Source organism: Oculina patagonica, chromosome 8, assembly GCF_052425735.1.
Source record: "Oculina patagonica isolate OP01 chromosome 8, crgOcupat, whole genome shotgun sequence".
Taxonomy (NCBI): Eukaryota; Metazoa; Cnidaria; class Anthozoa; order Scleractinia; family Oculinidae; genus Oculina; species Oculina patagonica.
In genome coordinates, this window is record NC_135765.1 from 24,673,758 (window position 1) to 24,688,648 (window position 14,891).

At 38.0% G+C, this 14,891-nt stretch overlaps 1 protein-coding gene and 1 pseudogene across 2 annotated transcripts in view; both read right to left on the reverse strand.

Moving 5' to 3' along the window:
- The window catches only part of LOC144664233 (uncharacterized), a 38,349-nt pseudogene extending 23,696 nt beyond the window's left edge, over positions 1-14,653 (reverse strand). Inside the window, exons 1-6 of the transcript XR_013572761.1 lie at positions 14,567-14,653; positions 13,885-13,974; positions 12,227-12,393; positions 11,936-12,051; positions 11,335-11,663; positions 10,777-10,957 (exon numbers count right to left, since the gene is read on the reverse strand). The product of XR_013572761.1 is annotated as an uncharacterized LOC144664233 (transcript). The remainder of the gene's footprint in view (positions 1-10,776; positions 10,958-11,334; positions 11,664-11,935; positions 12,052-12,226; positions 12,394-13,884; positions 13,975-14,566) is intronic.
- Positions 2,253-8,039, reverse strand: LOC144663591 (putative skeletal organic matrix protein 5). The gene is made up of 5 exons (XM_078524607.1): positions 6,538-8,039; positions 5,699-5,816; positions 4,548-4,602; positions 3,154-3,283; positions 2,253-2,716 (listed from the first exon to the last, which is right to left on the reverse strand). The coding sequence occupies exons 1-5, from the start codon at positions 6,691-6,693 to the stop codon at positions 2,372-2,374; spliced, it is 804 nt and encodes a 267-aa protein (XP_078380733.1). The 5' UTR covers positions 6,694-8,039; the 3' UTR covers positions 2,253-2,371.
- Positions 14,654-14,891: the final 238 nt, after the last annotated feature.

A 14,891-nucleotide genomic window follows, 5' to 3' on the forward strand; every position in this document is an offset into this window, starting at 1 on the left:
TACACGTCAGCAGATTTTTGTGATTTGCATCTTATAGAGCTAGGATAGATCTTTCCACAGGACTATCCATCTTCAATATTGACTGCATTCCGACAGAGTTAATCGAAAAAAACACGATCAGTTTTTGGTGTAAAATTGGTGCTAAAACAGGCCAAAATACCCGTACTTGATCATGATCTCCTTTCCAGGGTTTTCCATTGATTCAGATCAAAACTTTTCAGGCCAGTAGAAGAAGTGCACAGAGTAAAAGATAGAGAGAATAAGAAAGCAGAGAAAAACGAAAAGGAAAGGAGCAAGGAAAAAAATCGGAAAGGTTCAGCAAAAAAAAAAAAAAAAAAAAGTCCAAATTTTGGCTTATGCGCATGCGCCAAAGAAAAAATATTGTACATTTTTCCATGGAAATTTCATCAAAATCTTCCTGCATTGTCAGAAAGTGCATTTTTAGCGAATTTAGAGAACTTTTGGACCGTAGGGCCAAGAAAATCGATTAACGGTTATAAAAAACGCGTTCTTAGGAATAATTTCAACATATTAAGGGTTAAGCCGCCTTTTTCATAGTCATTAATCATTACTTCCCTCTTAACTTTGTCGCCTTTGCCGTTCCATAAGAAATCATAGAAGAGCCTATTGATTTCCCTTAAGACACGGTGATTAGTTGTGAGGGGAGACAAAATGTATACAAGTTGGGACGCAATTAAACTTTTTAGAACAGTAATTTTGCCAAAAAGGGTAAGTCGACGTCACTCCCAACAGCTTAGGCTAGTCTCCCATCCTTCAGGTCTCCCACCAACGGAAAGAAATAACAGGAAACTGAGCTACAAATGGTAAGCGACATATATTTCGGTTAGTTTGCTAATTTTGGAAAGAAGCCGTTCCATTTTTCAGTGGTCATTCCAACCGGTTCTCTCCAACAAATGGTAAGCACCCTAGAGTTCGTTCAGCATCACATTGCGGTAAACACGTCAAGCTGTAGCGGAGGAAATTGTTTTCCCTACGACAATTTGAAAATATTCTCATTTTCATCACAAACGCATCCAACGAACACTCGCGGAGGAAAAGCAAATGATCGCGCGTGTGGTCACGCGTGATGGACGCGTGATACCCAGTGAGCAGCCGTACCGCTGACTGAAATGGCAGGCTCAAAGGTAGAAATTCAACATGGCGGCTGTTTATTTTCCAGTTAAATTTATTTCATGCAAACTGGCTGAGACAAGTGTCCTTCCGTGAACTTTGAACAGCTCTTTGAATGACTTTATTGACAACCTGTTTACACCTTTCACGAAGGATGAACCACGATGGATTGACTAAGTTCAGCGCGCCTCAAAGCAACAGTACATGTTCTTACAAATTCTTCAAAAGAAAGCATCTGTGTGTCGATAAGTGGCATGTATGTAGTATTACTTTCTTGTTTCTTTACTTTGATGTGCCTAAATGTTGAATTGAGCGAGCTTGTGAAGAAAATCTTTCGCTGCTGTTTTTACATTTGCTATATCACAACATTGCCGAATTATATGGCTCTGAAAACGCTCCGAAAAATGTCCTAACTGCCTTTTCTTCGCCAATATTTTGATTGTTATCTATAGATTTATGCTTGATTAGCTATTTCGTACCGATTTTATGCCAAATTGAGGCAAATAAATGGCTTCTGTATTTCGGTGAATTTTGATGAAATAGCAAAAAATTGTTAAGTCACGTGTGTTTAGTTCCTCAATACTAATAAAATATTGAAGTCCCCAGACATTTTGTTGCATTTTTGTGAAGTTTAATGATGGACTTCATTACCCATGTAAGAATAATGTATATAAGTTGTTGCTCATGGGAGATATTGGGCACTAGTTAAAGGCTATTTCCAACAGTACGAAATGTGTACCTTCCAAAAGACCGTTTGAGGTTCCAAAAGACCGTTTGAGGAGACGAAATCAAATTTGACGGTTAAAGTGAATTATTGTACTTAAAGCCTAATAACCACAGAATATAGTGCAGTGAATTTTATTTTCAGAAGTCTTTTTTTCTTGTGGAACTGGTCAATCAAAGTCAGCTAATTAAATATGCATAAATTAGTGAAAAATGGCCATTTTTGCAAAAGGTGCCATAACTTGAAGGGAATAAAATATTTTGAGTTGATGTTTTGCCATAGTAAATAGCTCACCATACCCAACATTTATGCTAAGTTTGGGCGAAATCGGTGATATGAGCTGTATCACCTGTTGCATGGTTCTGCCCTGTTCTCTCACGGGCACACTCTTAAAAAACATGCCCAGAGCACGCAAAATGACTGTGTACACAAAAAATGTCCAGCAAACTCCTTTTTTTGACGAGCAGGGCATGGAGAAGAAATTTTCATGCCGACAATACCAATTTCCCAATTTTTTTATGAATGTTTACTTTCCAACCCGTTCTTAACACTAAACCCTTCTCTGTTACAACTGGCCTTTAATGAAGCCTGTGAACCAATCAGCGTTTTCCACGCATCACGACCCAGATAGGTGGCGCGGTATTGCCCGTCTGCGATCAGTGAGTACAGAGAGTTGGCGGTTATGTTGATAGCAATAAATCTTTCCTGCGCGCCAATCTTCATGCCAAGACAGATTCTTGTGAAGGGTGTGTTCCAGTAGGTCGGTAACTGGGTCTCTTGTGCGTCAAACCCAGTCTTCCCTCCTTCAAGGTTAAAGGTTTCCTGTTTGTTCCAGAGATTAGACTCGTAGTGAAAGGTTCTCTGCGTATCAATAAATATATGTTATTAAACAGTTTGGCGTGCTGGATTGCCGTAAATTTCTACGAGTGTGTAAAATATACTGCATTGTTACACACCAAAGACAGTTTAAAGGTCTAATTCCTTATATCAACCAATAAGAGTCCTTGATTCTCAGTCTGATATTTTCTCATTTTTAGACCGGATTAAGTTTCTAAAGCTCTTCTATGTACAATAATACAGTCGTGCAATAAATCCCTTATATATTAACCAAGCTTGCTCCTGGCCATATACACCATACACTAGTAAAGTATCGGCCCTCGCTGTCAAGACCTAGGTTCGATACTCTCTCAGTATGGACCTCGCACTCGGTTAATAAAAAAATAATGTGTACCACATCATGCAGCTTGTAACTGACAAGTGAATGACCAAAAATAACCTCATTAAAAGCCTGCACATACTTGAAATCCATTCATTTTTATAACCAGCGTCCATCCACCTCCGCCGCATGCGCCAAGGCTGGTCATCTGACAAAACACAGCAATGGTCTCAGAGCCAACTTTGAGCGAGTAGGCTTTGTTTTGTTTGGACCTGAAAATTAAAGAAAGCAGTAAATCAAAAGTAAAGGGTGTTGACGACATTATTTATCTGAAGTAACTCTTGTTGATATTAGTTACCACACCTCAGATACACTAAAGCCTGATCCACACTTAGAGATAAACACAAGAATAAGCTAGTGTGCACCGAGGTGTTCCTTTTTCTTGTGCTTGCGCTTATGACTATTTCACTTGTGTTACCGTATTTATTCGATAAAGCGCCCACCCTGTAGGTAGGAAAAGTTAATAAGCGCCCAGCCTCTATAAGCGCCCACCCCGCCCCACTCCTCCAAAAAATCTGAATTATAAGAAGAGTATTGACCCTAGTGACAATTGGGTTGAATGTTGTTAACTGTTGAGTACTACTAAAAGACTTTTTCGAAGACCGAGCATTCTTAGTATTTTACAGAAACTTTCAATGACCAGTTAAAATTCTGCCTTAGTACATCTTCAAAAATAAACTTACTACTTGCTAAAATGGTGAAAATTCAATAAGCGCCCAGCCTCGAAAAAGCGCCCACCTCGAATAAGTGCCCACTCTCAAGGTCCAAAAATTTAATAAGCGCCCAGGGCCCTTTATCGAATAAATACGGTAGCTTATTACACAAGTAAGGGCCGGCGTGAAGTAAGCACAAACACAAGCACAAGATTTACTGGTTGACGTGACTCCAATAATTGCAGTGTTCATAAGAATTTCTAAAGCACTACATTTGCGTATGCCGTCTTATCATGCCGTCTTATCTCACAAGTCGACAAATTGTCTTTCGCCGACAAAGGAAAGGAACCCGGAAACATTTTCAAAAACAGTAAAATTATAGGAATTTAAATTTACGTTAAAAAAAAGGTTAAGGACGTATGTGAATTATTTACAGGAATTGGTGCGGTTGTATTTAATTTACTAATACACAAATTGTAAATTATGAATAGCAACTTGATTGTCTTTTGATTTTGTTATAATTACATCTTTTATTGTTTTTTTTTTTTTCCAACAGCATTGTAAAAATGTCACTTTTCAAGAGTATCGTTTCGTAATCCATACCTCAATCGTCTCCATTCTCAACCACGTCTTGTTTTTTTGCTTTTTTTTTTTTTTGCTTTTGTTGCTGTAATTGTTTGCATTTGCTAGACTCCAATTCTAAGGAAAGTTTTTTCCAATATTTTTAAAATCTCTCTCTACAAGGATGAAAATATATAGTCTGGGCCTGTGTATTATTTGTTTTCGTCAACATGGTCAGAGCAAGTTAAATTATTATACTTACAAGTTCTTCTCATAAACTTCCTTGCACGTCGAACTGTTCAAGGCTGCTGTGGGATCTAACAGAACAAATAATGCTCGCGATGTATTGTTTGAAAGTGACGTCATTCGGAGTAGTAAAAAATCCCACGGGGGAGGTACGCCTTACAGTGTACTACTCCCGGGGAGGCTCCGTCCGAAAGGAGTGCCCTTTTCAGACTGGAGGTATATATAAGGGTAAGGATTTCATGTGTTTGAGTAAAGCAACATTTCATGGTAAACAGTATGTATTTAAAAGGGATTTTTAAATTTCCGTAAACTGCCGTAACGAGCCCACTGAACGGTTGATTCATCGAAGTATTTTATGGGCACAGCATAAAAACATGAATTTACGCATTTTTACCGATCGCGTAAAGATTCGTAAATAAATGGCCATTTCTTTACGGACAAGTCTCGCGGCAGAAAACGCGTTAAGACTGCGTGAAGGATATTACATGTTCGTAAAGGATAAAGATTCAGATGGATATAATTCAAGCTAATTCACTACTTTACCTATGTACTCTTTACGCACTGTAGTTTTCAGTGCGTAAAGACGTTCTGTACGAAGTTGTAAAGAGGTTCGTAAAGACACGTAAAGAGGTTCTTGACGCTTTCTTTACGGCATCGTTACGGAATCGTAAATTTAAGATTTCATGCTGTGGGGTTTATTTATAAGTAAAAGGTTTAGAAAATAGAAGAAAATAGATGTAGTATTCCTACTGCAGATATGCCAAATGGGCACCATATTTTATCTGGGGTAAACGATAGGTTATCTTTTTCTATCAAAAATGGAATATAAAAGTGGTGAGCAGGGTGGAAGCCACATTAAGGCAAACCGAGGCACTTGCCCCATGTTTTCGTTTATGTTGTTTTTTTTATTGAAGGGAAAAGTAAATACCTGGGAAGAAAATTTAATCATAAATGGTAAGGACTTGGACCTCAGGACGGAGCCTCTCCGGCTCAGAAGTCAAAGCATGGAAAACGGTGTGTAAGTTATGTTACTCAGTACATGCTGATGTATTTACCAAATTCAGTTCTTGACAAGTCTATCCTGACAATTCTGGCTATGTTGTTTTGCAATTGTTGTCATGTCGCTTAGTTTATAGTAATGAAAGACAAAGCATAAATCTTGATTACCCGTGTTAATTTCGCATGATTTTCCAGTCCAAGGTGGTTTACACGAACATGAAAATGTTTGTTTTTTCTTGTCAGGCAAACAAGAACCACCATTGAGGCAGCTAGTGATCAAACATCCCTGAATAAAATATCAAATAAAACTCACATATTGTTTATTTAAAGGTGGGTTGAAATTAATTCTTTCTCATATTCCTTAAATTTATTGTTACATGTATGTTTTTTTTTTGTTTTTCTACCGAAGCTGGCGTTAGTTTGTTCTTTAGTTTATGCATTATATTATATTACTCTTGTTTAAATTTAAAAAAAAGCTTAACCGTTTTTTTTTTTTTTTTTTTTATTTTTTTTTATCTTCGCTAAGCTTTCCTTTAAACCCTTTGAAAGTTAGCTTTCATTTGCCAAACCGAAACACTGGGCCAAGTACTCCGCTTTGTTTGATCAACCTTGCATCTATACGAAGTTTGTTTATTCATTGCTGATCGTCCTCTTCACGTAGAACCAGTTTAATAAACTTTTCGTTGTTCAAGTTGACCTTGCTTAACTAAAAAAATATAAACTACTTTAGGTATTGAGTTATCTGACAAATGAGTCAATACCAAATTGACATATATAAAATGTGGTAATTTTGCAGTCACGTAGCCTGAGAATATCTGAGCCACCCCAACAAAAGTTTGTAATGACACAATTCCATTTCCGAATAAAATAACACCGTTGTGGTAAAAACGAATTTACAAAACACTTAAAATACGAAAAAACTAGTGTTAACTTAAGGTGTTAAAAAGGCGATTTTTAGCAAAAAGGTACACGTGTCATTTTTACTAATTGACTAATATGTTAATTACCTTTAGCAACATCGAGAAAGTAATTCCCCGCTGATCATGAAAGTTGGTGTTTTCGTTGACGAGGGAGATGTCGTGCTTGTTCAGTTCACAAGTTCCTTTGCCGTCCTTCTTGGATGACATCTTGAAGTTTGTGGAAGTACACCACTCGTTTCTCATACATTGTTGGCCGCACGATAACAAACTGGGAGATTCAATCCGTTTGACAACGTATCCCTTTAGCTGCTTATTTTTCAGCGTTCTAGAGTATGAGGAGCGAATAAATTTGTGTGTTTCTCCGGCGGAGAAAACTACAGTAGTTTGAAGAAGCCGAGAAGGAACATAACGGTTTTACACCCCATTGCTAATCGGCGTCAGCACGAACTGCAAAAACTTCAATAGATTATTCTGAGATGCTTTAACGAGGTAGTGATATAGCGATACCGTGCTATCATTGGTTGATTTCAGTCGGTGGTATTTGCCGGTGTTCTTCGGCTATTATACAGTGAGGTAAACGTGGAGAGGGGGGGGGGAGGGGAGGGGGTTCAATCATGTATATTCTTTAGACCATTTTAAGGATCACGTATTTAGTATATACATTATTGAAGAGAATGAGCTTTAACTGACTAGTCAATTTTTGTACCATTTACCTTTCAATAGCTTATAGCTTGTAGCAAGACTTGATCTCTCAGGCGAGTTCATGAAATGCTGGTATAACGAATTTGTCAATGCTCAAATATTGGATGGAGAACAGACGACTTCTTTGCAGGTTTTCACTGATAATTATCCATGGAAGACTTTTGCGGGTTATTGTCACATGGGAAGCGCCGCCGCTATTACTGGATATTGAAAAATAAGTATTTCGAATAAAAAAACACATTTTATTTGTAGACATGTTCCTTCACTGGTTGATTTAGCGGAGACAGGGCGGAGAGGACGTTCTAGTTTCTTTGTTTCTGTTTGTTTGTTTGTTTTTTAAGCAGTACCAAATAGACTTCGCCTCCCACCCCTCTTATAGGAAAGGAAATTTTAAAGCCCGCCTTTTTCGCCGCTCCTTTGCCCTGTCTCTTTTGTTCCCCTCAGTGCTGCCTATAGATAACGGTTCCAGTTGCATGATGGTGATTTTCAATGTGAAACGTCACCAAACGCTCTAAGCCTGTTTTAAGGGCTAAGCTTGAAATTTTGTTTTGGTTAAAGTTAATCGGACGATGAACCGAGAACCAATCAGCTGCTGGGCCGTTAATGCATTAACGGCCCGCTAGGAGTCATTTGCGGCCCGCAAAGCGCATGTTTTTAATAGGGCGGTTTTCAATTTGGCCGCATGTATTGATAATAATTAGGATTATAACACCTTTTGCTATTTATTAACTTTTGTAAATAGAAGTTTTTCCTCCATATCTCCCGATCATTTAACAATTTTACATTACTTTTTTCACCAAACCATAAATCTGTGTTTTAGCTTTAGAATGAGCAAAGAAAAATTTTTTCGCAAAATTTGGCCTCTGAAGGTCTACAGTAACCTTAAGGTCGCGGGGGACACCTTAGGCTCATCATTATGCATTTATTTAAAGCGTATGCACGAAGTGCAACGACTGGCATCGACAACTTTACGATATATCCATGACTGGATAAAAATATGGGAGCGTGCGCGTGATTTAAAAAAAATCCTGTTTCTTTGATATTCTAACCAATTTAAAACAACACTTGGCATTATACGTTTATATAGATTGTAGGAGGTCTATGAGATAATTTTTATTCAAATTTGAATGTTTCTGCAACTCAGAGTAATCACAATAATATTCGGCATAAACAATCGTGTCCTTCATAAAAACGCATTGTTCTCACCATAAAAGCGTGGAATATAATTACCATAATTACATCTCTCCTTTGGAAACTGATCGTGTTTTGGTCGGGACACCTTCGGAACTCTCAAAGTTTGGACTTTTCCGACAATTTTGTGGCAAAGAATACAGCGCGGATAAAGACTTTCATGACTTGCCACTGCAGATAGGTAAACTATGGATATTGTAGTGTGTCATAACAGAGGCGGAATTTTAAAAGAGCGCATTTAGAAAGAGGTAGAAGGCATTAAATTAAAATTTGCGCATTTAAACCGCCATAACTTGCTGGCAAATTTTAAATTAAAAAATCCGCTTCTGTTATGACACTCTAGAGATATTGACTGATTAGTTTTTGACAAGATCACAGTGTGCTGTCTCCTACTCGTTCCGCAAACTCTGCCACAAAATCATGTTCTTCCCAATTTGGCACTAACGTGGCTATAACATCGCCGTTAAGTACAATCTACCGAATAAAAAATGACATACATAATTTTTTATCATTTCTTTATGTCTCTGTAAAATTTGAGCTTAATCGCACCCATAACAGCCGAGAAATAAGCGTTTTAAAAGATGCAGGTCAAGCAAAATTTCGCTTCATGAATTTATTCATGCTGTAGGTATCCCCCGCGACCTTAATAGAGATACAATATGAATTTGATGGGAATGGCAGTAAACATGATTTTATTGACTCAATATCGCAAAATGCTTTTAAAAAGTGAACATATATGGAGATAAATCCAAAATTCATTGTAACAATACGTCAAGTGTATTTCAAGCCTATGCATAGTTCTAGTCTTACACAGAGGGCACGTAGTTGAAATGTACAGTATTTCTTCAGGTTGAAAATGTACAGAAAAATATGCCTTACATCATTGACAAGTTTCTTAGGCCTTTTCGCATCAACAGAGTATGTAAAAAAATTAGCAGCTAAGCTCATTATATTTCACAGACGATATGTATCATCTGTCACCATTTTGCTTAGAACGATAATTTTCAGGCCGTTTAATGGAGGTAAAAACCGTTAAAAAATACACTTGCGACAGCAAAAAGGTGGCCGCGGCCGCTTAATAGAGGTGGCCGTTGAATAGAGGTATCAAATACAGCAGTTCAGTGACAAATAAATTGGGACTTTGGAAAGTTTCCGCTTAATGGAGGGTGGCCGCTTAATAGCTAGGTGGCCGCTTAATAGAGGTCGGACTGTTGAACATAAAATTTCCCTGCGTGATCTGCACATACCTTATGGAAACAGAAGGAAAACTGTCAGACGTACTTTATGTCGAAATACCTGCATTAATTCAGACAAGAAGCGAGTGAGACGTCGATTTCTACCTGATCCAACGGGAACCAAATGTCCCGTTCTTTTCATGATTAACTTGGAGAAGATTTTGATTATCCCTTCCTTCGGCATTCGTACATTTTCCTCTGACGATTTTATGCTTTGGTATCTCTTGAGGGACCATACATCTTTAGGTTCCTCTTGTCCAGCCGAGACCATGGGTCTAGCAGCAAGCTAAGAGAGGATAATCCTATCTTGTCTAGCAGTCATTACGTCGACACTTTGAGGAGTGTAAAAAATCGTAGCTCGAGCAAGAATAAACTCTTCTTCACTCTCCATATCATTAAAGTCCCAGAGTGGCTTGTGCTGTGCTATATTTTTGGCATCCTAGTTGTTTTCAGGGTGCGTGTGTATTTCCCTTGGGAGTCAGGATAATTGGATTAACAGCCGAAATAACCAATAACAGCATCATATATTGGTCCCTTGGGTGTTGGGCAAACCGGTTTTGGCAAGGTTGGGTTAAATTTTGAGGAATTGAGGAAAAACAGGTTTTGATGCGGAAGACAAGAAATTAGTCAAATGCATGAGCTCGAGAATAACTGGTTTTGCAAGATGATTAATCGATTGTTTCTATTTTCGTGTTCAGCTGCGCGTAAACAAACAAAACAAAAGCGCTTAAGTTGCTTTCAATAAACCCAGGGAACGAGTATTTTTTTGACTTTGTAATTAGATTTGGAGCAGTTCGCGAATTTCGCGAAGAAAGTTACGAATTGTCAGAAATGTAGGGCTGCGTAGACACGCATGGCTTAGAGATGTACGTTAGCTAAGAAACAATGGCTTTCTGTTTATATTCTCTTTTCTCTTCGTCAGATAGTTGCCGCCATTCATCAGACATGTTCTGAATAGACTTCAGGAAGGCTATCTTTTCTGTTCGTACAGGACTCTGATTATTTTGTACTGTCTGGAAGCAAATGACAAAATAATCAGATTATTTTACAAGACATGTTATTTTTCCTTCTCGATTTATTTAACCGGTCCATACAGCCCAAATGCTGCCAACTCTATTTATTCAGTCACAAAATACTCCTTACTTAAATGTACTGGTCTGTATATTTACATGAAGAGTTTTATTTTATTTTAACTAACCTCCTTTAACTTGTCATTGAGAAATGCTGTCCAACCATTTGGTGGTTTTTTGGGAGACACCATTACATCTCTTTTTTTCATGTGATTTCTCTTCTGTGATTTGTTGCCATGCTCATTGACTGGACCCCTTTCAACTTCTCTTATTGTTCTCTTCAGGGCAGCAAAACCAGATATCTCTTTTCTAAAAAAATTAAGTACATGTTCAATCAAATATCAGCATATTGACACTATTTACTAATCTTATAGTGATATTATGACAAAATATATTTTGATCATTTGCTTAATTCTCATTACTTACAAGCTTTCTTATGTTTTGACGTTGATGTTTGATTAAAGAACTATATTTTGTTTACAGAAATTTATAAAAAAATGAAATAAGAACCTTTCCCCTTAATTCAATAATTGAAAAATAAAACAATCTTCCTGACTTAAGGTGGCTGAACACAGTTTTCGTGTGCGCTCTGGATTCAAGTCTGCGAGCACGCTTAAGGTTTTGAGAGAAACAAAACTTAAATGCTGCGTGTTTCTATTGTAAAATCACTGAAACAAGAGCATTACCTGAATTGCAACTGCTCTACTGATTGCTGGGTTGCTCCACAAACACCAGAAGACATAGATGCAAGCGGCGTCAAGTCTACTAGACGGTCTCCCATGTTCGGTTCAAGTTTCTCCTTCGCAGCAAACTCGACAAAACTTGGTTTTACTACCATCCAGCCCCTTCTGCATGCTGTCACCAGATCACTGTTCAGTTTCGAGGAATCTCGTTTCACCTCTTCCTGTGTACACACCAGGTAGCATCTGTCGTGTGGCAGGTGCTCTTTTGGCATCGAAACCACCCTTCCTCCATTTTGCTCAACTTTCTCTGTGAATTTTTTTTTGCGTACTTCCTGCAATCGAACACAGTAATGAATTGACACAAAATCATTTAATTTTTATTTCAGTTGCTCTAGCTTTTTAATTTAAAAAAACAACCGAGGTTGAAACATAATATTTCAAGCCTATGTGTTATCTTTAAAGTTCCAAGACAAAATTAGAAATTAAAAATTTACTATTTGTATCAGTGTTACTTTGTTTGTTTTGTTTGTTTTTTTGGTTTTTTTTTTTTAAAAATACATTTTAACACTCAAGAAAGTTTACATTTCATGGTTCAAGAACCTACCAGGCATTCTTCCTGCTAGAACAAAGTCCATCTTTTTTGGTGGCAACAGTTGGGCTACCCTCTCCTCAGGCACAGCAGGTTCCGGCGGATTTGACCTGGTATGGACAGTCTCCCACCTGTAAAGCAGGACAAGCTACATTTACTGGTAATAATTTTACCTTTCGGGGGAGGCGGAGGGAGGGGAGGGTGAGGGTCATTATTTTCTTCTATGGCTGATGCAGGGTTTATATATGCTTTACAGAGTATACAGTGTATACTTAGCAGTTGAAGATAAACAAGATGAACACTCACCATTTCTGAATTGCATACGCTGCAACATGCTGTTGTGCATACTTCTCGTAATCAGTTCGAATCTGTTCAGGGCAGTCATTAATACTCTCTCTTAAGTTCCGGTATGACCAGGAAAGCAGCGTAAGGATTGTGTCGAGTTTTTGAAAACCACCATCTCGAGTTGAGTGCTGCAAAACAAACAATGAATAAATTCAACCTTCTGTTTTTGGTGTTATCCGACCACAATATTATTTTGTTTTCTCTGACTAAGATGGTCTCTTCGTAGGACATATGTCATTTCAAGTGAACAAAATTATTTGCAACCCTGTAACAGTATACAGTGGAACCTCAATATAATGAAGGGTCAAGGGAGTGGAAAAATATGACAAGGTTCTTTTCCATATATTTTACTATTACTGGGGCAAAGAATATGTTTCATTAAATTGAGGACTTCGCTATATAGAGGTTCATTTAATTGAGGTTCCACTGTACAATATTAATTGAATGTTTATAGTTAGTAACTCTAAACATAGACATTCAATTAATCTCTTAGCGTAACACACCTGATAATAAAAACACATATGCATGTAGTGCGTTCGTTCTCCACCCTCAGTTGCTACCGCATGAGTGACTTGAATGGGGTGCTACGCAGATGTTTTGGGACAACATCTACAAACTTCATCATGTACGGTGATAATTCTTTGAAGCCATAACGGACGAAAATTAATGAATGAAAGATGTTGGCATGATAAATGTAACGGTCAATTTCAGCTTCTTGTAATCCAAATTCATAGTCTTCAATGTTTGTTGAACCTGTCTAAAATCCTGACTTCAGTTGTGCTGTATCTTAAATCTTTGTCTTTCTGTCTACTTTCAAGCCCTTCGATGAAGCAGGGCTTTCAAGCGTTTAGCAAGAAGACAGTATTGTCAGAATTTTCGCTATCAGTCGGTAACAGAAGATTTTTATTTTGTGAAATTTGTTTTTCCATTGCAATGCTGTAATGCTGCGCGCTTGTAGCCGCCGTCGTAAACTTTCGTGGCGATATTCTGCCAAATATTCTGCTTCCTATCCATCACCGATAATTCATATTGGATCGCTTTATTAGCCCATCAGTATTTAAAATAAACAGTTGGTCGCATGGAAAGCCCAAATTTGAAGCTTTTGGGCGCTCGCCTCCTCACCGCATGTCCGCCATTTTTAACTTGTTTAGTCTGATCATGATTGAAACTACCTCGTGAGGTAGTTTCAATCATGATCAGACTAATCATGTTTCAATCATGATTCGCGCAATGCACTGCCTGATGTGAACACTTTTCGCAATGAAACATGTTTCATTCGTGATTCGTTTGAAGCGTTCTAGTTTAATTTAACTGAGTTCTCTCACGCTAAAACTGCCAATACATGCAGAATCTCGATTTTTTGACCTGCTAGCGGAAAAGAATATTGGTTTTGCGAAATAAGGAGTTCGGAAATTCGGGGGGGGGGGGGGAGGGGAGGAGTAAAATTGCAGTGCTCGACCGAGTGAAGCAAGTCCAATTTTTCGTTAAGAGAAATCGGGGACAAAATTGAAGGGAGTGAAGCAAATCCAAGGAAAACGACGTTTGGCGTCGAGAAATCAGAATTCCACTGCAACAGAAAACGAGAACCATGCGACAAATTGTTTAAAAAAATTAAAAACCTTCAAGTAAAATATCCAAAAGGAGTTACAAAAATCCCCAGAGAGACCCCTAATCTTGCTAAATTTCTCTTTTGAATTCGCTGTATGCGCCTTTTCCCACGACAAATACAAATACAAATACAAATACAAATTTTATTGTCCTCCCCCCAGGGAGGCTTTTCGGGGAAAAAAAAAAAAAAAAAAAAAAAAAAAAAAAAAACGACGAGTTTTCAATATGTATTTAGGAAATATCAGTTTCAGTTCTTATGCTGAACCGTTTTTTACGGACATTTTTGAAAAATAGGCAGGCCTTCCCATAACAGACAATGAGCAGATAGTGTGATAAACTTTATTTCCTAAATTTGGTAACACATTATATTGCAACTTTAAATTTCAAAATATCGAGATTGTCTAATTGGCGTGCGTCGTGGGTCGTGGGTCGTGGGTCGTGGGTCGTGGGTCGTGCGTGTATAAGCCGGGTTTCAAGCTATCTCTGGATTTTAAATTTACCGAAAAATGTGTGACGCTTAACAAGGCCAAAAATTTGAACTCACTCATTCAAAGACCTCGGATGGAGGTGTTTCAATATACGTTGCATCAGACTACCGCTAGAACTTCCCCTCTCCTTCCCCTTGAACGCCGGCCACGCAGTTAGCCACGCAGGCTACTAGTTCGCAGAAAAACTGAAAAATCTTAAACAAACAAGAACACCCTTAAAACGATTGCATCGACAAGGACAAGCTCCTTCAGTTTGGCTGATAAGCCGATCAGCTACTTCTATTTCTGCCATTTCATCTGTGTAAAATCGGAATTTTAATCAGGGACTAGTGTGTGGATCAGTGGCAAACTAGTGTCGAAATATTTTCACTGGGTTTCTTGTTTCTTGGTTTCGCAGGATATATGCACAAATAATATGAACATTTTTATTTTAAAATAATGGTCTAAAATATAACTTTAGTCAGTTCAACAAAATGAAACGTTCATTTCGCTACAGTGCTTGACATTGCAAGTTTTGATTTCCCTTCCGC